Raw genomic sequence first — 22,079 nt, forward strand, 5'->3', positions numbered from 1 at the left:
TAAGTTCAATGGCATATTTGAACTTTTTCCCAATTCCTATATAAATCTCCATCTTTACTAATTTTATGTAGGGAAAAGGGTATGCCCCTCTATTTTGAAAAAAAAATAATTAAAAATATCCTCCGAACTTATTTTGGGTCAAAAATACCCCTCTCATCCTTAAAGTTTTCAAATATACCCCTGTCTTAAAGAAAATTATCTCCTAAAATAACCCGAAATCATTTTTTAAACCCGCTCCATAATTTATGTAACAAGCTTATAAGGACAAGTTTGTCCTTTATACTAATAATTAACATTATTATTTTACGTAAAACTCTACTCTTCTATTCAATTGGATTATAAATCTAATTTTATTTTATATTATTCACAATTTTCACGTACTTTATGGCTCTTTAAATTTAAAAAACACATAAAATTTGTTTAAGAAAAAAAAGAGATGGGTTTAAAAGAGAGTACACTAATGAGGGGTAGATGGGTATGAAAAATACATAGGAGTGTGACATATTGAGCCTTCTCGCAACCACCATTAACATCCCAAATTTCACTCATATGTAACTTTCCATAACCATCTACATATCATTAATGTACTCTCTTTTAAATCTGTCTCTTTTTTTCTTCTTAAATAAATTCTATGTGTTTTTAAATTTTTTTGAAAAAGTCATAAAGTACGTAAAAATTGTGAATGATGTAGAATAAAGTTAGATTCATAAGCCTATTAACTAAGAGAGTATAGTTTTTCCATGTAAATTAATAATGTTATTAGTATAAGGGACAAACTCGTCATTATAAGTTTGTTACATAAAATTAGAAAAGATGGAGATTTATATAGGAATTGGAAAAATGCTTAATTATGCCACTGAACTTAACGAAGGCTCATATATGTCACTCGTAAAAGAAGGGTTTAGATAGTGTCACGTGGCAAAATTTGATAGTAGGTGGTTATGTTAGTGAGTAATGACGTATATGACGGTGACATTTTTTACCCCAATTATTAGCGAGTGACATGAATGAACCTTTTCTGATAGTTCGATGACATATTTGAGCACTTTATATTAATACCAACAATTAGGGGTGTTCATGGTTCGGTTTGGGTCGGTTATTGGTTAAAACCATAACCAAACCAATTTAGTCGGTTTTTAAATGTCTAAAATCATAACCAAACCAAGTAAAATAATAACCACCGGCTTGGTTAGTCGGTTTGGTTCGGTTTTTCAATTTATGACTAGCCGTGATAATTAAAATATTCTCTCTACATTCTTCAAATTTCTTATGAAGCTCTTTTTCCTCACTTTACCAATGCGAACTTTACGATATTGAGGGAAAGACATGTCGATGGCAATGTAAAAATGAAAAGAGATAGTAGGATTTTTACTTTTTACCCTTATGCTTACGACTTATTAGAGTTGGGCTTGATTGTGGACTTGGACATATTCTTTTAAGACGTGGGCCTTAAAAATAATAGACCAAAATTAAATTAATAATTAAAAGGTATAAAATATCTTTAATTATTTATGAAAAGTTAATATTATACATATAAATAATTATAAATTTTATGTATATAATTATCCGGTTATTTATTCGATTATTTTTTACTATAACCATAACCAAACCAAATATTATCGGTTCAAATTTAAAACCAAAACCAAACCAAACCAAACCAAATGTCGGTTTTTTTATTCGGTTTGATTAAATTTTCTGGTTTGGTTTTGGTTTTAACCAAAACTGGAACAGCCCTACCAACAATAATAAGCTTTAATAAGTTTTCCAAGGATAAACGATAACCAATTTGGAGTATAGATTCGACTTCATCATCAAATTTCAATTACCGGTGAATTCTACTTTTCTAATCTTCTTTCTCCTTTTTCAACCAGTAAATCGTGTTTGTTGATTTTTCGAAGGCCGTTCACATTTGGTATGACTAGTACAGCATAGAAAATTCCATTGAACTGGAATATTACTATTCTAGAATTTTATAGAAAAATTAAAAATGATCTAAAATATTAAAATTATGCAAGAGAATTTTAAATGAAAAATATAGAAGGAATGTAAACAAGGCGTTTCTAGAAAATTAGTTTTTCAGACACTATGCATATGGTTAAATAGAAATTCTATTCTTGGGATACAACTTATTCAAGAAATCAAAGTTGCATTTTCTGATATCTTATACTACAAGAACTCAACCTAATAGAAAGAATTAGTAAAAGAAAAACTGACAACGTAATTTTTGAAGAAAGATGAATTGGTCGAGTGGTTAAAAGAACGACTCTTGCTTTTTAAAGACAACTCATGTTAGATTAATTTCCAAAGAGAAATTTGAGTAAGTAACGGACTCCTCTTGAAAAGACACCAACTTGTATGTATGTTCAGATGGGACTGGAGGGGCTCGGAGGTGCTTCGACACCACTGAAACTCATTTTGCAATTGAAGAATTTCTGGTCAATGTCTTGTTTTTCTTAAAGGTCGTCGAATTGGGTTTTGATTACCCTGTTAGTTCTCTGTCTCGTCATTTCCGACATGTAGGAACTGGTCTTGTCAAATTCCAACTTGTATTGTAGCACGTTTGAGGATGAACGTCTTTCTAAGTGGTGGATAATGAACGTCTTTCTAAGTGGTGGATAATGCGATGACCGATCGTTTTTAGTTTCAGAAGCCCGAATCATGTTTTGAAACTGTTGGTAGCTCGAAATAGCTATATTTGAGACTTGTCAAAATTTGATTAGATTCCGAGGTGGTTATATTTTTACAGCTCCAATGTAGACCATTTCTTTGTCATTCTATTTTTCAGATTACCATATCACACTTGGGAGCCGTTTGGACATGATTTGAAGTCATGAGATGTAATCATGTTTGGACATGCAATTTAGATTTCTTAAGTTGTATTTTTTTTTATAGACATAAAAACCCCACAAGTTGTGAAAACTATAAAAACTAACCCAATTCTTAGACAATCTTACCAAATGAGCAAGTCATAGTTCATAACAAAATTAATACGGTACTAAAAGGCCTTTCTAAAAAATACAACATCAATTGATCAAACTTTAGTTCAATAAAAAAAAAATTAACATGAATAGTAATGTAACTACTCTTTAATATAATCCTCCCACATGGTATAAACATAAATAATGGTTGGTAGAAGTTAATGAGGTTGGTAAATGGTTGTTGGGAGTAATTGTTAAAAATATCTACCAACTTATGGGTCTTTCTTTACAAAATATAAACTTATGGGTTAAGTTTTACATCTGAATTTTTTGAAATCTTAAATCATGCTTTTTTGGATGATTTGAGATTTTATCTCATGAGATGAAATCGCATGTCCAAACCCTGATTTCATCTCATGACTTGAAATTATGACATGAAATCGCATGTCCAAACGCCTACTTGATATGAATGGTATAAAATCCGACTAGGATTTAAATTAAACAGTTAAAAACGATGACAAGAGAAGCCCTATAGGAAAGATACAAGGTTTATTCATGACGAAAAAAAAGCCATTCAATTATAGACAGCAATGTTCTTAGATAGCATATTATTCTCACAGGAGTCACCAAAACTACAGGGCCTCAGCTCATTTTGACCCATTCAAGTTCAGTCCAACCCGTCCATTTAACACTCCTGGTACAACCTATACAATTTCAGGGGAGCACCATACTTTGGTTTTAAAGTTATCATAGAGTGCGGAGCATGTGTATAAGATGGAGATAACTCAAAATAGAAGCGTTGTAGAACCATAGCTATTGCCATTTTTGCTTCCAAAATCGCGAAATTTTGTCCAATGCATATTCGGGGTCCGGCACCAAATGGAAAATATGTCATTTGGCCCTTCGTTGCTTTCAACACCCCTTCACTAAATCTCTCTGGATTGAACTCCTTTGCGTCTTCGCCCCAAATTTCCTTGTCATGATGCAATAAGATTGTCGGTATAAAGAGCAATGCTCCCTTGGGTAAGTCAAGTTCTCCTAATTTAGTTTCTTCATTTGTCCTTCGAGTACGAGTTGATATGGGTGGATATAGTCTTAATGACTCGTACAAAATCATCGTCACCTGAGAGAATATATTGCAGAATATTGTGATCAGAAGTTAGGAATGGCAAAATTAGTTCATGAAAATATAATCCGTCCAATCTGCCCAAGTTTGGGTGTGTCAAATGACCAGTCTATTTAAGTATGAAACTACCTAAAGGGCTATAGTTTAGGGATTTTTAATGTATTTTCCCTTATAGAACTGATTCAATAAAGCCACTTTTATTTGTTTTATAACAACAAAATCACTCATATTTTAGGGAAAAGGACACAAATGGCCGCTGGGCCATAAATAATCTCATGCGCTGGCCCATCTATTCTCAAATCCAAAAATTAGCCCATAAACTATTCCCATCTGGTAGCCAAATCCGTAGCAAGCCTTTTGAAGTCGCCACAAAAGATTAAAAAAAGTCGCCACTAAAGGCTGGGTGGTCCAACAGCCCCATCGCTTTTTTTTTTTTTTTTTTAAAGTCAGACTTTTTGTGGCGACTTTTAGGGCTGCTACAGAAAAACCAGGCTTTTTAGTGGCAATTTAAAAAGTCGCCACTAAAGGTTAAATATCCCAAAACATGTATAATATGTGTATATTTAATAAGAAATATCCCAAAAAACTTTGAGGCGATTTTTGTATAAAAATATGTATCAATACCTATCTATAATGTATAGAAACAGTATAAAATATGAATCACTAAGGTATGTATCATTTTTGTATATAATATGTATCATTTGTGTATATAATGTGTATTATAAAATAGAAAATTGTATCATTTTTTGTATATAATATGTATCATTTTTGTATAGAAAGTATATATAATTCCAGCATGTGTATATAAACTATATCAGTCTTTTATAGAAAGTGCATCATACGTATAAAAAATGTATCATAGAAACCGTATCATTGTGGTATATAATATGTATCACTATTGTATATGTTAAAAATAAATATCATATCATTATTGTATAATATGTGTATAATAAATGTATAATTAACGTATAATTTATGTATAATAAATGTAAGATTAATTCCAGCATATGTATATAAAATGTATAATTCTTGTATATAAAGTGTATATATAATTCCAACATATGTATATATGCTGTAGCAGCCCTTTAGTGGCGACTTAGTCGCCACAAAAAGTCTTTTTTTTTTTTTTTTTTTTTTAAGCGCCTGGGCTGTTGGGCCGGTCAGCCTTAGCATTATTTTGGGCCGAACGGACACCTAGTGGAATTAAGCCCAAACAGTGGTTAAATGTGGGATTAGTTTTGCTGAGTGGACACACAGTGTCCTTTTCCCCATATTTTATTCATTAGCCTACAAAATAACTCCTGCATGAAAAACATTAGTTATATACTCCGTCTGAAGCTAATAGATGTTGCGAATGTAGGCATAAGGTACATACTAGTTTAAACATAAAAATGTACCACTAGTTTTTAGTATTGCCATTTTCAATTTATCTTACTAACAACTGAAATGGTCTTGTGTTCGTGGAAGGGTAGCTAAAATAATGCATCTAAACAATTAAAACATTCTGGTATAACTTTGTCATTTACATTTTCTTGGTCTTTAGCACTAGTTAACTTTAAATATCGTAACATGGTTAAGACAATAAATTCTAAAGGTACTTTTTGGTATCTGCCAAATAACTTTCAATCTTTCTTTCTTAAATTTCTTCTCTGATCAAATAGCGTGATATAAATTGAACCAAAGTACAAACTATTTAATAAGCAGGAGGGTAACTTGCAAAGGTACTTTTAGTACGTGTGAACGTCTATCTTTCCCTCTTAAACTTTGTTTCTAGTCAAACACGTATCATATAAAATGAAACAGACGGAGTAACAAGCAGGAAGGTAACTTACAATTTTCAGGCGATATAATTCATCAAAAGTTGGTTTATTTTTTCCAAATGCTTGAAAAACTTCCTCCCTAGCACGTTCTTGCCACTCTGGATTTCTCCCTAACAAAATCATTGTCCACACAAGCAACACTGCTGTGGTCTCTTGACCAGCAAAATAGAATAATTTGCACTCTTCAATTACTTCAGGAATACTCATTCCAAATTTTTTGTTACCATGTTCTTCAACTTCTTTAGAATTTGACTCCAATAATGTACCCAATAGGTCATCATTGAGGGGCTTTCCAGCTTCTTTTGCTTTTAGTCTATTGTCAATTAGTCGTGTAATTGTTTCTCGAACTTCCTTTTCACATTCTTTCATTCTTTTATTCATTTTAGTTGGCAAATATCTGCAAATTAAAGGAAAAGTTAGTGAAAAAGGTAATCATTGGAGTACTTTGGCTTAGAAAAATAGATGATTCAGAGTGATTCCAAGAAGCCTATATAGTTACAGGAGACGGCTGTGACAAACATTTTAGATGTTAAGATATAATCAAGAAAAATGTAATCACTGGAGACATAAGTATACTAATAAAATGTAATCATGACCGTTAATCATTATCGAAAAGAACTTTCACTGTTCGGCCCAGGCAAAGGATCCGGGCACAACATGAGAATGTGTATGGAGACAAAAGTATACTAATAAAAGTGTTTTCTTAAACAGTTTCAGCAGTTGGATTATGGTTATACATACTCAAGGGTGAAGCTAAGGGGGCACAAGAGGTTTTATCCGAACTCATTCATAGAAAAATTACACTATATATCAGGTTAAAAATTACTTTTTATGTATAGATATAATATACATTAAATCCTATTAGCTTTTTCGTATGTATATTTATTATAGTTTAAGTCCCTCGGTGAAAATCCTGACTCTATCGGTGATCACAAAATTCAATAGTGACAACAGCAAACTTAAACTTAAATTTACCTGGATCCCGGGAAATAAACTGAATTGAAGAAATTCATCAAATACTCAGCTTGTTCTTCTTGAAGTTCAAATATTCTTCTTCCTTCTTCGTAGCTACTACCAAAGGCAGTGCGAGAAATCACATCACTAGTCATTCTTTGAATATGAGGCCAAACATCCAATTCATTTGATCCTTTTACTGGGATAATCTCCTCCCATTTGTTTAGCATTTCACTACAGCTCAAGTAAAAAGCTGGCAGCATATGCTATGGAAAAAAAGAGAAATTAGTATACTTCAAATTAATAATAACAATTATTCAATGATTATAAATTCTATTAACTAGTATTTCAAAATAATTTCCTTTACAATTTATTAATTACTCCCTCTGTCCCAAAAAGATTGTCCTCATTTCCTTTTTAAACTTTTGTCTCCAAAAAAGATTGTCCCTTTCTATATTTAGAAATAATTTAACTTTATGAGATGATTTAAAGCTACACAAATATCTAAGATTTGTTTTGGACCACACATTTCAAAAGTCTTCCTTTATTTCTTAAACTTTGTGCCAAGTCAAAAGAGGATAATCTTTTTGGGAAGGAGGGAGTACTTATTAATTATTTAGGGGAAAAGGGCCAAATATACCCCTGAACTTTGCGAAAATGTCTAGATATACCCTCCGTTTAAAGTTTGGCTCATATACGCCCCTGCCGTCCAACTTTTAGCACATATATACCCTTGTGGCTGTTATTTTGCTTCCAGTTATTTTGCTTCAATGAACTGGGACCGTAACTCGACTGGAAATACCTTGAGTTTAACCAGAGAAGAAAATGGATGACTTTTTTTTTATTAATTTTGACGGTGTCAATGGAGGTTTCAGGTCGTGATGGAGAATAGGCGTCAATGGTGGTACATTTATAGGCCGAAACATTTTGCGGTGATGTGGTGAAGGAGCGGAAACTTGTGATTCACCCGGCGATGTCGGGTTATTTGTGGATGGGGTATTGGAAGAAGGAGCGGGGTTTTGGGGGGGGGTGGGATGGTGTTTATATCATAAATGGGAGGGTTTAAAAATTTAAATGCCATGTGGAAAATAAAATGCCAATGTGGCAATTTCGGATTTTAAAAAATATAAATATTAAGGGTTGGGAAAATCCAGCAATGCAACTAACGGCCACAAAGGCATATATATGTCTTTAAAAAGTTGGACGGCGGGTGCGTATATCTTATTAAACTTTAAAAAGAGGGTATATCTAGACATTTTCACAAAGTTCAAGGGTATATTTGGCCTTTTTCCCATTATTTAGTTAAACCTTAGCTTTTTATGAGTTGCAACAAGAATTAGATATATGAATTTATATTAATTAACAGAGAGATAAAATGTTTAGAATTAGAAATTCATGCAACATTTGGAGTAGAAAGTTTCTAAGAAAATGGATTGAAAAAAATTATTTATATGCTATAAAAAGATTAATACTTAGGTTTTGTTTGATTACAAGAATAAGGGATAACAGTTATTCTAGTATAAAATGTGGATTATTTTATTTCGCGTCTGGTTGATCTTGTATTAACAATCCCGAGATTACTTATACCACAATGATGCATGGTATTATTTTTATGCCACATTCAATATGAGATAATAATTACGGGATTACTAATCCCAAGATAAAATAATAAGATGACAAATATGCCCCTCTCTAGAGCTCTTCCCTCGACTTTGTTCAAGATAAAATGATAACATGACAAATATGTCCTTCTCTAAACCTCTTCTTCCCTCAACGTTGTTGAAGAAAGCCAAGGTAAAATTAAAAATAAAATTTAAACCAAGTCTATCTATTGTAAAGACAAACACATGTTTTATACATATTGCACATCATATATTTTATACATGGTCTTATATAAATCAAACATCCACTAATAAAAATATAGTTACATTATTATTAATTTAGTATAACTTGTTTACGAACCAAATGACCCTCATAGAATAAGCAAGGAAAATAAGCTAAAGTGATACAATGCAGGATTTAATACCTTTAACTTCTCCATATGAAAGGCAGGATTTAATATCTTTCTGTGCTTTGTCCATTTTTGCTCCTCAAGGGATACAATGCCTCGAGTCAACAGCCTGGTCAACGGATTTGGGCTATGAGGCTTCTGATAAATATAATTTTTAGAAAATATCTCCTTTATTAATTCTGGTTCTGTTATTAATATTTTCGGATCTGGTCCTTGCCAAAGAAAACATCTTTTACCTGCATAATTCAGAATCTTTGAGTCAATTAAAACTTACACCTTGTTCTCGAATGGTTTCAATAAAATGGATTTGTTTCAAACTATTTAAAGTCTTAGAGAACTACTAAAGTTATTTATAAACCTTTTCCAAATATATTCGTACTATTTCAATTTCTGACGTGTTAATAAAGTAAAACTTTTGAGGAAAATAAAGATTAATTTTGATAAATACTTTTATTTTTAAGGTTACAAAATAGTGATTTCTCTGTCCCACTTTATATGACATTTTTTGCTTTTCGAGAGTCGGTCAAAAAAATATTTGACCGTGATTTATTCGTATGCACTTTACATAGTTTAAATTGTTAATTATTGTGATCTTATAGTACCTTTTAAGTAGTTTCTATATATGTAAATTATTTTACAAAGAACTTAAAGATTGTATGTTCGAATTCATAGTCAAAATAAAGAAGTTTGACTCTCGAAATTCAAACTGTGTCACATAAATTGGGACAGTGAGATCAGAGTATCGATTTTACGAGGTATACAAGCACCTTACATAAAAGATAGGTAATCTAAACGGTAAGTAATACATAAAATTCAACTATGTCGTTTGAAAAGTGTGTCGCATAAGTTGAGACAAGTAACTCGGTACTCCATCTCTCTCTATGAACAAAGGTACTCATGAAATTAAGTACTGCAAAAGCAACAATATATCTGGATGCTTACCATATTTTTTTATGACTTCAAGATAGTAAGGAATGATTCTTGGGGCTACATCATCTGATAGATTGATGAGCTTGGAATTGGCATCCTTGAGACTTTTAGACACTTCTTTAATGTCTCCATAAAATATCCTGTAAGAATTTCCCTTGAGGCCTTGTTTTCTGAGGCACTTCTCCAGTTTCTTTGGGCTAATCCATATCCACTTCAATACTTTCCATGCTTTATATACCAAGATGATGACAAAAAGTGCTGCAATTATGCTTTGAGCAGTTCCCATTGCAGTAGAAATATTCATCGTTTTCTTAACTACTCCTAAAGGTCTAATAGATTTATAATATAACAAAAAAAAAAAAAAAAAAAAAAAAAAAAGATGTAGCCGTCTTGATGGACTGACGTCCAGAATTGAGCAGAATAAAATATGGGACAATGTGACTTTTCTTAATATTTTATTTTTGTCCTTTGTATAGATTCTTAAATGGTACTGATGTAATCTCTTACGCACATTTCATGTACAATCATGCCGTGTGAGAAATATTTTAAGGCTTACATTTGTTAAATATATGTTCCGTCCGGTTTTATGCGATGATGCTTAACCGGATATAAAGTTTAATAATAATAATTAAAAAAAAAAAAAAACTTTTCTCATATCTCAAAATATTGGTCGAACTTGTGATAGATTTTAAATACAGAATGACATTTTTGTGACTATAAGAGTATGTTGGTAAAGGTAAGTTGAAGAATTTTCAAATATAAAAATATATCAAACAAATCAAAATTAAAAAGAGTAAGATAGAGAGATCACTGCCAAATAAAAATGCATCCATGCGGTATCTACATCAAAACATAAAATTTGCCATGGTTAAGTCAATGGTTTAATGATAAGGGTATACGTGAAGATATGTATCATTTATTTATTGGTTTAGTTCTCTAAACGCCGAATGCGGATAATTTTTTTTACTATATATTAGTAGAATTGTGTTTTCAGTAATCATGTATTTTAGTTCTTTCTTACTTTGAGGAATTGATCATGTGACACACACATGTTGGTATGTATATACAAAAACAAGTAACATCACATAGAACTAGTGTCGCAATCTTTTTAGCGTTGCTCATATTTCTAAAAAAAACTTATCTGTTGACTATGTCATTCCATATGTCACTATGCACCAAATTTTTAATATTCCAATATACTTTTCAAATTTGCCAGATCTTCTGACTTTTCACTTTGGATCCTGATTAGTTTGTCATTTTATGTGTTTTCACAAACATAAATATCTTTATAGTTACATAAATATCTTTATAATAAACTATAGTTTTGAGTTTCTGTTAACATGGAAAATTTAAAGATGGCCTCCTCTAGAGCCCTACTATATGCCCCCAATGTGTCAGTGTCACGACCCAAATTTATAAGCCGCGGCGGGCACCTTAACTACCACCCATTAGGCGAACCGTTTCCAATTATCATCTTAGCACAAGCTCATTATCCAAAATAATAACACAATAGATGTCTTAAATACGGCATAGAGTTTATATAAAACTATAATCCACAATAATATAATCAAAGGAACATCTAAATTGTACTCAGAGTACAAAGGATCAAGGAATGTAATCCAAAAATTGGCCAAAACGAATTTATATTGTCACATTTGCAATTGGTATGTAATACACTACCTTAAACTGCCTTAGGAATCACTTCTTATTGATGACATAAGAGAACCCACTCACATTGGCTTCTTTAAGTTCAATTTTACTAAGTTGATATGCTATTAGAGATTGATTTATACAAAGTTCAATTTACAATCCAAAATTAAACTTAAGTTAGCATTGACATATGAACCCTCAGCATTCAGTACACTCATTTTAGCTAAGACTATTTTTACTTTGACAATCAACCTGCAACAACCCTCCTCCTTTCTAAACGTTTAGAACCAATCATGCTTTGTCAGTTGTCACATAGGCGGAATTAAAGAATTCAATCAATATGGTTGTACTATTTGACCATAAAACCTCTAAAATCCAATTTTGGAGAAAATTAAAAAAACCAACTATCTGTTAAGACTCATCTCTTGATGTCTATTAACACCTTCATTACAAGAATTAAATGTAGAATGCAGAAAAATCAGATGAATATTGTAGAGAAAGTATCTGTTTAACAAAAAATGAGGCTCTCCAGATTATGATAACACTGATTAACCTTATAACCTGCTCTGATTGAAGAACAAAAGTTTCCGTCTTTCACCATCAATCGCATCATCACTTTCCAGCATGAGAGTTCAGTCCAAAAAATGACGCGTCTGTGGATGCTACCACTTTAGTCCTATTTGAGGCCTTCATAATACAAATATGCCACCTGCTCCTCTTTTTGTAAAGATACTGATAGCCTCCATTTCTATATTTAGTGATTTCAAGAGTTCACCAGACCTATAAAGAAGAAAGTAGTTCACTAAATGCAAAGTTGAGGTATGAGGATTCAATATGTTTCTCACCGTCGATCTCTCTTTTTCTTCGTATATTGGAAAATAAATAGATGTTTTTAATATCTTCTATTAACAACATATCATTAAGTCGTCCCTTCGGGACATCTGATAAAATTGGAACGATAAGAGAAGATTAGCATGGCCCCTGCGTAAGGATGACACGCACAGATCGAGAAATGGTCCAAATTTTTTTTAACATGTCTTAAGTCTACTAGGAGAAAAAAACTCAATTTCCCGTCTTCCCAGATTAACAAATCTTCCTCAGGTCTATGATGATATTCATTTGCTCGAAAATCTACAGATTTGCTCGAAAATCTACAGATTTGCTCCTCCTCCCTATGCTTATGCAGAAGGCCGTAAGAGCAATGGTAGTTAGAAGCTTACTATGTTCGTAAACGCAGATAAATTCCACACGGAAACTTCAAGGACCATGATCTTGATCTTCCATTTCTTCAAGTATAACATACTTAGCAGCTGCATTTCCTAATGGTGATCCAATTTCATCTTCACATGCGCTACCTTTCTGTAATTTATCGTACCTGAGGAACGAAAGTAGAAAACATTTTTAATACATACCATTAAACCATCCCAGCAGTTTAAAATTCTACCATAGCTTCATATGACTACCAAAGTCCTATTTGCGACTTAAAATGGGGCGATATCAACAATTTTAATCGAACTGAGCTTAATTAAACATATTTTCAATGTGCTTTCTTTTAAAGATGACCTCACGACAAATATCAATTTTAGAAGCTAGCACAAACACCGGATACATTCTATTGAGATGAGCTTGTACAAGAAAAACAAATAACACCCAAATAATATGCACAAGTGAAGATATAGTCCTTTTGATTACAGATTAAAGTGGTAGAATTGTCAACGGCCTTCTTAAAGTTCATTAAGGTTGAAACTGGCAGAAATGCAAGTCACTTTCACTGGCAGACAAAAAGGGTACTCTATACGGAGTTTACAACAAAATACACATAATCTGTTTGATAGTTTAAGAAAGGACTAGAAATTAATCTAATTTTGACATCAGCACAGAACCAGTAATCATGAAAATAACTTCTTCCTAAAACATAAAGGATTCAGTCACTTACTTGTACCAGTTAAACAAACTGACACCAAACATTATCGTCATGAGACCGAACCCTTTCATCCAGGTAAAGTCGTCGTGAAAATAAAATACAGCAACCTGAACAGGCAGCAAACATAATTACAAGCTATTTCAGAAATTGTAGAAACCATATAAATTTTACAAATGTCAAAATCTATTCAAGATTGAAGCAACCCACGTCCTATCTCAGTCTATAGTGTTCGAATAGTACAATCTACTTGAGGCAAGGAAGCTTCACTAAATGAGGTCAACCAGTAGTAAACAGGGCTCAAAATGTGTAGAATTGCATTGAAATCACTTTCATTGCTATGTATACATGATTCACTTGATGGCTGTGATCACAGTGAGGTCCCACTTATAGTCTGTACACCTCCAAAAGATTCTTTAATCAGTATTAACACCTTCAAATTCACTTAAAAGGACAGTCAATAGGCAAAGGCGGAGCTAGAATTTTGAGTTTATAGGTTCTGAATTCTAAAAAGGTAGCTTATTGGATTCCAAATACATTGTTTATTTAAATAATTTTTCAACACAAATACAAGATTTTATGCAAAGTTACTGGATTCTGTCGAACCCGTAGCTTCCACTCTAGCTCTGCCTGGTCAATAAGACAAGCTTAGTCTGTTAGTGGTCTCATTTGTGTGTTGCAAGCAACAGATGCTAAACTTCCTCTCTTGTTGGGATAATCTCAATATAGCTAAGCTTGAAATTTATAATATTTCCTTTTCTAACATATGATATCCATACTCCAAACGAGCATTGTTGATATGGCTAAGCTTGAAATTTATAATATTTCCTTTTCTAACATATGATATCCATACTCCAAACAAGCATTGTTGTAGATCACTATCCATCCTACCCCCAGGCCCCAAGGGCCAGCAGTCAGTGCTACAGAAGAAGTTCAGGATTGCAATTATAAATTACAACCTGCAATTCTTTCTGGCTATAGAAATTCTAACAAAACTATTGCGATTGGCAGTCAGTTCTGAGGTAAACAAGTATTCATCATCTCAATTCTGATATAATAACATCTCAAAATATAGTGCAAGAACCATTGGTCAAGCAATAAAGAGATCCTTCTATAACAAAAATATCAGCATTCTAGAATAATACGGAAGTTCCACCATCAGTACGTTACTTGTATTCTTATTTTTCTAAGGTTATTCAGTTACATTAATTCTACTCTGAAAATGACATGGGTTATAGTTCATACCAAGATTGTGACCGCCTCCTTTACAACTCCCGCTATTGTCACAGTTACTGCACTTGTGATAGACACAAGAATATATTCCGTCAACACCTGCAGTAAACCAACATTTCCAAGTTCTTTAAGAATTGACAATCGCTTCTAAATGAACTAGCTTATTAGAAGGCTTCGTTTTCTCCAGGAAAAGAAAAGGGGACAAACAAAACAACCAGTACGAGACGGGAATTCAACAAATGACACTAGTGCTTAGACACATACGTACCATAAAAAACGCCAAAGTTCCACCAAAAAGCATCAGCAAACAACTTCGAGCTATATGCCACGAGCTATCAAAGTAATTGGTGTGTCCGAATTTGTGCCATGGATCAAAAATAAGGGACAGAAAAGCAGTTGAAATAGCCATTACTGGAGTAACATAGCTCATTAGGGTGAGTGGATTTTTTAAACCTGGAATAACCAAAGCATGCATGTCATAGACAATTTATTCAGAAACTGTGTAGCGAATACTGAATTAACGACTTTCGATACATTAAGTTCAATGGATCTCCATTTCATAAGCAAATATGATTTCATCAGAAAAAACAGCTAATGGATTAAATCAACTAATTTAGGGAATTGTGTAGTATGGCATTTAAGAGATTAGATAAAATGAAAACCTAGAGCACAAATTGTCCTTTTCTAGAATTCACCTTAATGTGGATGATAAGATCAAGTGATTGTTATATACAGGGGCGGATCTACAAGTCTGCCGATGGGTTCGGCAGAACCCAGTAGCTTTGGTCCAGGATCTGTTTTGTGTTTAAAAATCCACTTAATATGTATAAACAGTTTATCCAGAACCCGGTAAGTTGCTTCTTCTAGAATCCAGTAAATAAACTCAAAATCCTAACTCTGCCTGTGGTTGTATACATTCCACAGAAAGATGTAGATGCGGCATCAACAGACCTCTTACATGAGTTGGGAATTCATCTGAAGATCTATTGGTGGGAGATCTATAGGAGTGGGCATATTGGAGTTTGTAATACTTACTTGACTGGAAACTGGTTTTGTACTTCCCTCCAGATGCAAAGGCACATCAGGTTATTCATTATGTAGACATCTATTATATATTTGTTGGTTTTATAGAAAAGAAAACTGATTCACTAGATTTTCCAAATTTAGATTGAGTAACACTAGGACTAATAAAAAGCATATCAAACAAGATGACCAATATTCAATCTTTGACAAGCTAATACAAACTGGATCGAACAACATTGTTTTTCCAATTAGATTAGCAAAACAAGATCAGATTTGGAAGGGGGCTTGGAGCAATGGTAAAGTTGTCTCTGTGTGACCTACAGGTCACAGGTTCGAGCCGTGGAATCAGCTGCCTACATCACACACCCTTGAGGTGTGACCCTTCCCTGGATCTTGTGTGAATGCGGGAAGCTTCGTGCACCGGACTGCCCTTTTAAAACAAGATCAAAATTTGATGTAATCTAAGTAGTGGTGCAGTCGCTGCCACTCATATTGATGATGATGATAACAACATTCTTAGAATGTCTGAAATTTACAAGGGTTGTTGATAGTCCTTACCATAGGCTTCTTTCTTTATGCCAGTTTTATGTAGCAAGACCAGTTGGACATGGGAGAACAAACACAAAAATACACAAAGTCAGCGCACATACTATTGAGATATCACTGATAACAATGCAACGAGTGTCCCAAAATCCTACCTGCAGAAGAATCTGAGTCATACTCCAGCGAAACCCAGACATAACTGCAGCAAGCATAACAAACACAAATCCCCAAAACTCAAATTCTGTCTCCTTTGCAACTGCATTATCAAACGATAAAGGTCAGACTTGTCTACCAAACAGATTTAATTTAACAGACAACACAAATATGGCGATAGAGTTAGCAAAAACATCCATTAAGAAGATTACCTAAAGTCGATCCAAATTGTCAATGATAGTTGTGAAAAGAACAACACAACTGAACTCAGCCTTATGCAATCAGTTGAGGTCAGCTACAACTACTCTTTTATCTAGATGTAGATATAACTTTTAGAGCCCCATATTGGATGAGATTGTCGGCTGTTATCTCCTTATATAGTTTTGGGCAATCATCATCTCATGAGCTAACTTTTGCTATTGTGTTTGACCCAAGGTCCATTTAATCAGACATGGTTTGACCGATTTCTATTCTTGCTTTACCCAATGTGGACCCCACGTTATGTTGTCCAGGCTCCAAATGTCTAGGCCTGGACTTGCAGGGCGCAAGGAGTTGTTAGAGTCGCACATTCGTTGAGAAAATGGGCTATTGTCTCCTTATATGGTCTTGGGAATCATCACCATGTGAGCTATCTTTTGGTTGATTTAGACCCGAAGGTCCATTATCTTAACAATATCTATGCAATGCTCATAGTTAAAACCATAACTTACTACACCTCTAAAAATAACCTCGTTTGATCACATTTGCCATGGTTTTGTCAACTCTTTGTATTAATGACTATAGTATTGTTCCTTTCATTAGGCTGCAAAAGTGAGGCATTCGAAAAAGAATGAGAATTGTTTAATCCATTTCTTCCTCATTATCTTCTTTTAGTTGGTACTCTAATCACTTCCCTCATCAGTTTCCGTTCATTTATTTAAATTTCTTAGTCCTTTCTTCTTAAACCAAGTATCCATCTTAACTTTCTCATGCCAGCTACTATTTTTATATCAACATGCTTTCGACTACCCTTCTGTACCATGGAAAGAAAGAAAAAGAAAAAAATGAGTCTAGGCAAACAGATAATAAGCATGATTAATAGTTTTCTTTAGTCTCAAAAGCCCCAGGATACTCTTCTTAAGACAAAGCAACAATTTACACCAAAAATGTGATCATTATTGACTTAAAGCCTGAAAGTGTCTTTTCAACAACACAGTTCACGGGAGAAACAAAGTATCTTTTAACCCGTCTTAATCGTATCTAAACAGAAAAGGCTATTCAATCTCTAAGAAGATAAAGAATCAAAATGGCCATCACAAAAATAGAAACGAGAAATATTGTACTGAAAAGTAAACATTTTTACCAGTGCACAAGTGAAGGTTATTTATGTGATTTAAGAATCACAGATGAAGATGAAAATTGTGAATACTTTTGCATATAAGAGACTACATAATACAAAAAACACCCAGACAACTAAATGCAAGTAAGTGTGCAAAATACCTGTTAATAGTATCCCAACAGAAATGACCAAAATTATCACCAGCAGCTTTACACTTGGAGACTCCAACCTTTAACAAAATAGTTGAGGTTAAAAGCAAGGGGCATCGGGTAAAATATATGCAAATCAGATAAGATCCCAGTCAAATATATCATATTCATCAAAGATAGACACTTTCAGGATTTTAGTCCATAATGATCACATTTTATTCAGTCGAATGTGAAAAGTGGGGAATAAGGACAGGTAAGCAAAGAGGAAAGAATTATTTCGTTATGAAGTAAAACAACAAAGGAGATAATTGGTATATTGAGTTTCGATTTTTCTTCATTCTTCTAATTTCTTGCATCCATGATAATTGAGACAAGTAATATCTACCCAAAAACAAAAAATTTATATGAATATGATCCGTAAGGAAATGAGTGGTAAATGGAAAGCGATTAAATTTTCCTCATTTCAACATTTCAAATCACCACAGGATATTGTTCCTCTGTCAGTTTGAGACCTGTGAAAGAATTGATAACTCATTGTACCTATACGACAAAAGGTTTAGCAAAATAATGCAGAGTCTTCATATGCCAAAAAACCAATAATTGTGCGCATTGAGGAATAATATTGTTGGATATACATCTATCAGACAATTTAAAAAATCAATCAATAAAAGAAGCACCATAAAACAAAAGGAGATCAGTGATTAAAAGTAGTACCTGAAAGCAAATGCGAAGAATAGGAGAAAGATGGGAGATGCAGATTTACACTGTAATGACATAGATTGCCATTAGGAGCCTAGAATTTGTATCAGAGGGAAGGAAAAGAGAAAACAAAGTAAGAAAATGTATTATTATAATCGGTAATAGACGATCATTATTCCAATCGGTAGTAGACGATTATTTCACCGGCCCTTGATGCCTTTGACAATCACAATTAATTTAGTGGCAGAGTGCTGTAACTGTCAGTAGTGATTATTAAAATTTCAAGGTACGTACAATGAATGTTATGTTGTGAGTTTCACTAGCATGCTTTCTGAGAGCTCAATTTTTTGAAGATATTTGCAGTTCATCAGTATTGACAGAAAATGTCTGATAAAAGCAAATTAATTAAGGAGAAAGAGTTACTCACCATAGTGGCAAATGTGACAGAGATGAAAACAAGGGATGCATTGCTAAGGTTGACATCCATTGCCGTTGTGAGAGCTGTCGGTACAACTGCATAAGGCAAAGGCCATCTATAGTATTAGTTGTTAGAGAGTGACCAAGGTTAGAAATAAAAGACATAAGAGACTATATGTCTTGAACTCATGGAGAATGAAAACTGAGCTTCAAGTAGATGTGCTAACTTGAACAAACATAAAGATTCTAGTACATGCAGAAACTGTCTCATATTGTTCACAGAAATCACTTCATTAGAAACCATTGTCGATATATCAGTTATCAGCTAATAAGTGTAACATATGGCTAACCAAGTCACAAGCTGCGGCAAGCCAATTAGCGTTTAGCATATGAAATTGTAAACTCATAAGAGGCACACACTAGACACAAAGAGAAGCATAGAAGGATCAATCGAGCCCATTAATAACTCCTACTCTCGTCTTTGTTACGTTTTGTAAATAATCCTACTGCAAAAGTGGATAAACAAATTACACATATATCCTGCTCTATAATATCCATACGCCTTTCAAAATACTATCAACTTTCTACTCTACTCTGCTCTCCTCTTTTTCCTCTCTTCCAAACTTGTTTTACAGGTTTTCAATGTCGGAAAAGTCATTGCCCATAATATGAGACACTTCTTCAACAAATCATGCAGTAATATACTTGAAAGAAAAAGTCATTAATAGTCATAAATGTACCTTTCAAAGAATAGTCTCTCCAAGACATCATTACTGTAGGTTGAAATCTTTGAGACCAGAACCCAGTAATGGCCTTGGACAAAACTGCTTGCATGGTAAAGTGGACAGTGTTCATAAGTAAAGGAGCAGGGAACTTCCCGAGATGATCCCCGAGAAGAGTTTTATTGTACCTATTCCACATGTCAATACATGAGAAGAACAAAGACATACTTAAAGCTTCAACAAACAACAACAATTACGTCCAGTCTCAAACAAGCTGGGATCGGCTATATGAATCCTCATTGATCATGTTCTCCATTTCGATTCATCTCAGGCCAACATTTTACAACATAAAAAAAATTGAAAAGCACTAGAAGTTCTCTATATTTCCTACTGGCATAAGAATCTCTACTATATAGGGCTAAAAGACTCCTAGAAAGCCCTTTGACCTAATGTAAACATATAAACATGACTAAAGTATTTCGGAAGCTTCAATACACAAATGCAACAACAACTACTACTACGCCTCAATCTTAAACAAGTTTGGTCGGCTATATGAATCCTCACTGACCATGTTCCCCGTTTAAATTCACCTCAGGCTAACATTCTACAAAATTAATATTAAAAGTGAAAAGTACAAAAAGTTGATATTTCCTATCGGCATCAGAATCTCTAATAGGCTAAAAGACTCCAAGAAAGCATGGGGCCTAAAGTAAACGTATAATCAAGACTAAAATACTTCTGAAGCTCCAATAAACAATAACTACGGCTCAGTCTCAAACAAGCTGAGATCCGCTATATGAATCCTCATTGATCATGTTCCCCATTTAAATTCATCTCAGGCCAACACTTCACAAAATAAAAATGAAACGTACTAGAAGTTCTCTATATTTCCCACTGGCTTAAGAATCTCTAATATATAGGGCTAAACAACTCCTAGAAAGCATAGGACCTAAAGTAAACTTACAACCATGACTACAAAAATTTCAATACACATCAACGAAAAAAGACAAGAATGCAACGAAATGCAATACTTACAATGTCAAGAACAAGCTGACACTGTACCATACAAGGATGAAGAATAATGTCTTCAACACATCAACTTCAGAAATAGCACCATTCTTTGAAACTGCCTGTGGTGAGTCATGGTAGTCCAAGAAAGCTGAACGACCATCATCATCGTCGCTATCATCCTTCTCATCATCATCGACAGATCCTCGATGACTCGATGAACCATTCTCCACGTCAAATGGAACATACCTATCTTCTCCACTAGCAAAATCACCACCACCGCCCCTCATCATCCTGTGCTTAAAGTTACTACTATGTTGGTTTGTCTCTGTGCCTATAGATACATTTATTTCTTTCCCCTTTGGCAATTCGAAATCGAAATCATCTGCATTAAGATTATGTCTATTGACTATTTGAGATGAATGAAGGGTGCCATTTTCATCAAACCAACCAGAAAAAGAAGGGTCCCTATGACAACTTGAACCTGAATCTTTGGAGGTCCATAATAAGTTGTCACTTTTAGTACTACCCTCCTCTATATTATCTTTACTTAAATCACTTTCTACCATCTCATTTGTTTGCATATAGAGTCATATAGGCAGGGCTAGAATTCTTGAAATATCACATGAAAGTTTTAAAATTCTAATAGCCTAAGGGATTTGAATTCTTGAAATTTGTAAAATTGTATAAAAGGGGTTGTGTTAAATAATTTGAGACTTATCAAAATGGAAAAATTGGAATTGTTTTAAATATAGAGTGAAATGAAGGGAGAACTTCACATTGAATTTTAAAGAAGAAATCATTCTGGGCTTAGAGATTCACAGAATCCCACAGAAGTTTAATCGATCCCAAAAAATATATATATATATATAAATAAAAATAAAAATAAAAGATCAATAGGGATCAAACATCATGCATGTCAAAGAATGCAATTAAAACAAAGGATTAAGAATAAAGATGAAAGATGAAAGATGAAGACATGCAAAGCTGATCAGAATCAGAAAGTGAAGCTTGTGATTTGATCCGTTAATTTCCGTTAGGTGGGCCCGTCGTGGGGGCGGGGGGGGGGGGTGGGGGTAGTCTTCTCTTGGAAATTCTTCTTTTTAATTTGCATTAATGGTGTTCTTGTAATGAACTAATTAGAAATTATATGGAGTCATATGATGGGAAATATGTTCCATATTAGAGTAATTTGCATAAATGTGTGCACTTTTTTTATAATTTGCACCTATCCTCTATTTTCAAGTGAGTTAAAAAAAACGGAAAAGGTTCAAAAAGGTCCTTAACCAATCAGAAATGGCTCAAAAGTGTCTTCCTTTCACCTATTGAATAAAAAAGCCCTTAATATTTTTTTTAGGTTCAAAATTTCCCTCTCAGTTAATAGAAATATGACATGAAAATTAATTAAACAAGTGGCTTTTTTATTGGTCCACATAAAGTTCGACCCAACTAAAACTGACCCGACCAAACCCAACACCAAACCC

The 22,079-nt window shown here is 33.5% G+C and overlaps 2 protein-coding genes and 1 non-coding gene across 5 annotated transcripts; 1 reads left to right on the top strand and 2 right to left on the bottom strand.

The window, feature by feature from the left end:
- Window positions 1–3,450: 3,450 nt before the first annotated feature.
- LOC132045066 (cytochrome P450 CYP72A219-like) lies at window positions 3,451–10,095 on the bottom strand. Its single transcript, XM_059435585.1, has 5 exons — window positions 9,772–10,095; window positions 8,845–9,065; window positions 6,840–7,084; window positions 5,877–6,261; window positions 3,451–4,041 (listed from the first exon to the last, which is right to left on the bottom strand). The coding sequence occupies exons 1-5, from the start codon at window positions 10,061–10,063 to the stop codon at window positions 3,604–3,606; spliced, it is 1,581 nt and encodes a 526-aa protein (XP_059291568.1). The 5' UTR covers window positions 10,064–10,095; the 3' UTR covers window positions 3,451–3,603.
- A 1,499-nt stretch (window positions 10,096–11,594) lies between these two features.
- Window positions 11,595–21,747, bottom strand: LOC132045074 (probable sugar phosphate/phosphate translocator At1g06470). Of its 3 annotated transcripts, none has more exons than XM_059435594.1 (12): window positions 20,623–21,747; window positions 19,606–19,775; window positions 18,876–18,961; window positions 18,464–18,513; window positions 17,762–17,829; window positions 16,285–16,385; window positions 16,145–16,157; window positions 14,832–15,016; window positions 14,576–14,662; window positions 13,346–13,440; window positions 12,630–12,784; window positions 11,595–12,157 (listed from the first exon to the last, which is right to left on the bottom strand). In XM_059435594.1, the coding sequence occupies exons 1-11, from the start codon at window positions 21,177–21,179 to the stop codon at window positions 12,667–12,669; spliced, it is 1,530 nt and encodes a 509-aa protein (XP_059291577.1). In that variant the 5' UTR covers window positions 21,180–21,747; the 3' UTR covers window positions 11,595–12,157; window positions 12,630–12,666. The 3 variants fall into 3 exon arrangements, with proteins under 3 accessions (XP_059291577.1, XP_059291575.1, XP_059291576.1); XM_059435592.1 differs by having other exon boundaries at window positions 11,597–12,189; window positions 20,623–21,746; XM_059435593.1 differs by lacking the exon at window positions 11,595–12,157 and having other exon boundaries at window positions 12,195–12,784.
- Window positions 12,336–12,436, top strand: LOC132045080 (U6 spliceosomal RNA). Its single transcript, XR_009412345.1, has one exon. It is a non-coding gene; the product is annotated as a U6 spliceosomal RNA (small nuclear RNA).
- Window positions 21,748–22,079: the final 332 nt, after the last annotated feature.

Source organism: Lycium ferocissimum, unplaced genomic scaffold (assembly GCF_029784015.1).
Source record: "Lycium ferocissimum isolate CSIRO_LF1 unplaced genomic scaffold, AGI_CSIRO_Lferr_CH_V1 ctg594, whole genome shotgun sequence".
Classification (NCBI taxonomy): Eukaryota; Viridiplantae; Streptophyta; class Magnoliopsida; order Solanales; family Solanaceae; genus Lycium; species Lycium ferocissimum.

Coding starts and splice junctions, on each gene's coding strand:
- LOC132045066 (XM_059435585.1), bottom strand. CDS start 10,063: ATGAATATTTCTACTGCAATGGGAACTGCTCAAAGCATAATTGCAGCA. Junction 9,066..9,771: donor TGAAGTCATAAAAAAATATG/GTAAGCATCCAG, acceptor TGAATTATGCAG/GTAAAAGATGTTTTCTTTGG. Junction 4,042..5,876: donor AATTATATCGCCTGAAAATT/GTAAGTTACCTT, acceptor ATATTCTCTCAG/GTGACGATGATTTTGTACGA.
- LOC132045074 (XM_059435594.1), bottom strand. CDS start 21,179: ATGCAAACAAATGAGATGGTAGAAAGTGATTTAAGTAAAGATAATATA. Junction 14,663..14,831: donor GAACTTTGGCGTTTTTTATG/GTACGTATGTGT, acceptor GGTTTACTGCAG/GTGTTGACGGAATATATTCT. Junction 13,441..14,575: donor AGGAGGCGGTCACAATCTTG/GTATGAACTATA, acceptor CTGCCTGTTCAG/GTTGCTGTATTTTATTTTCA.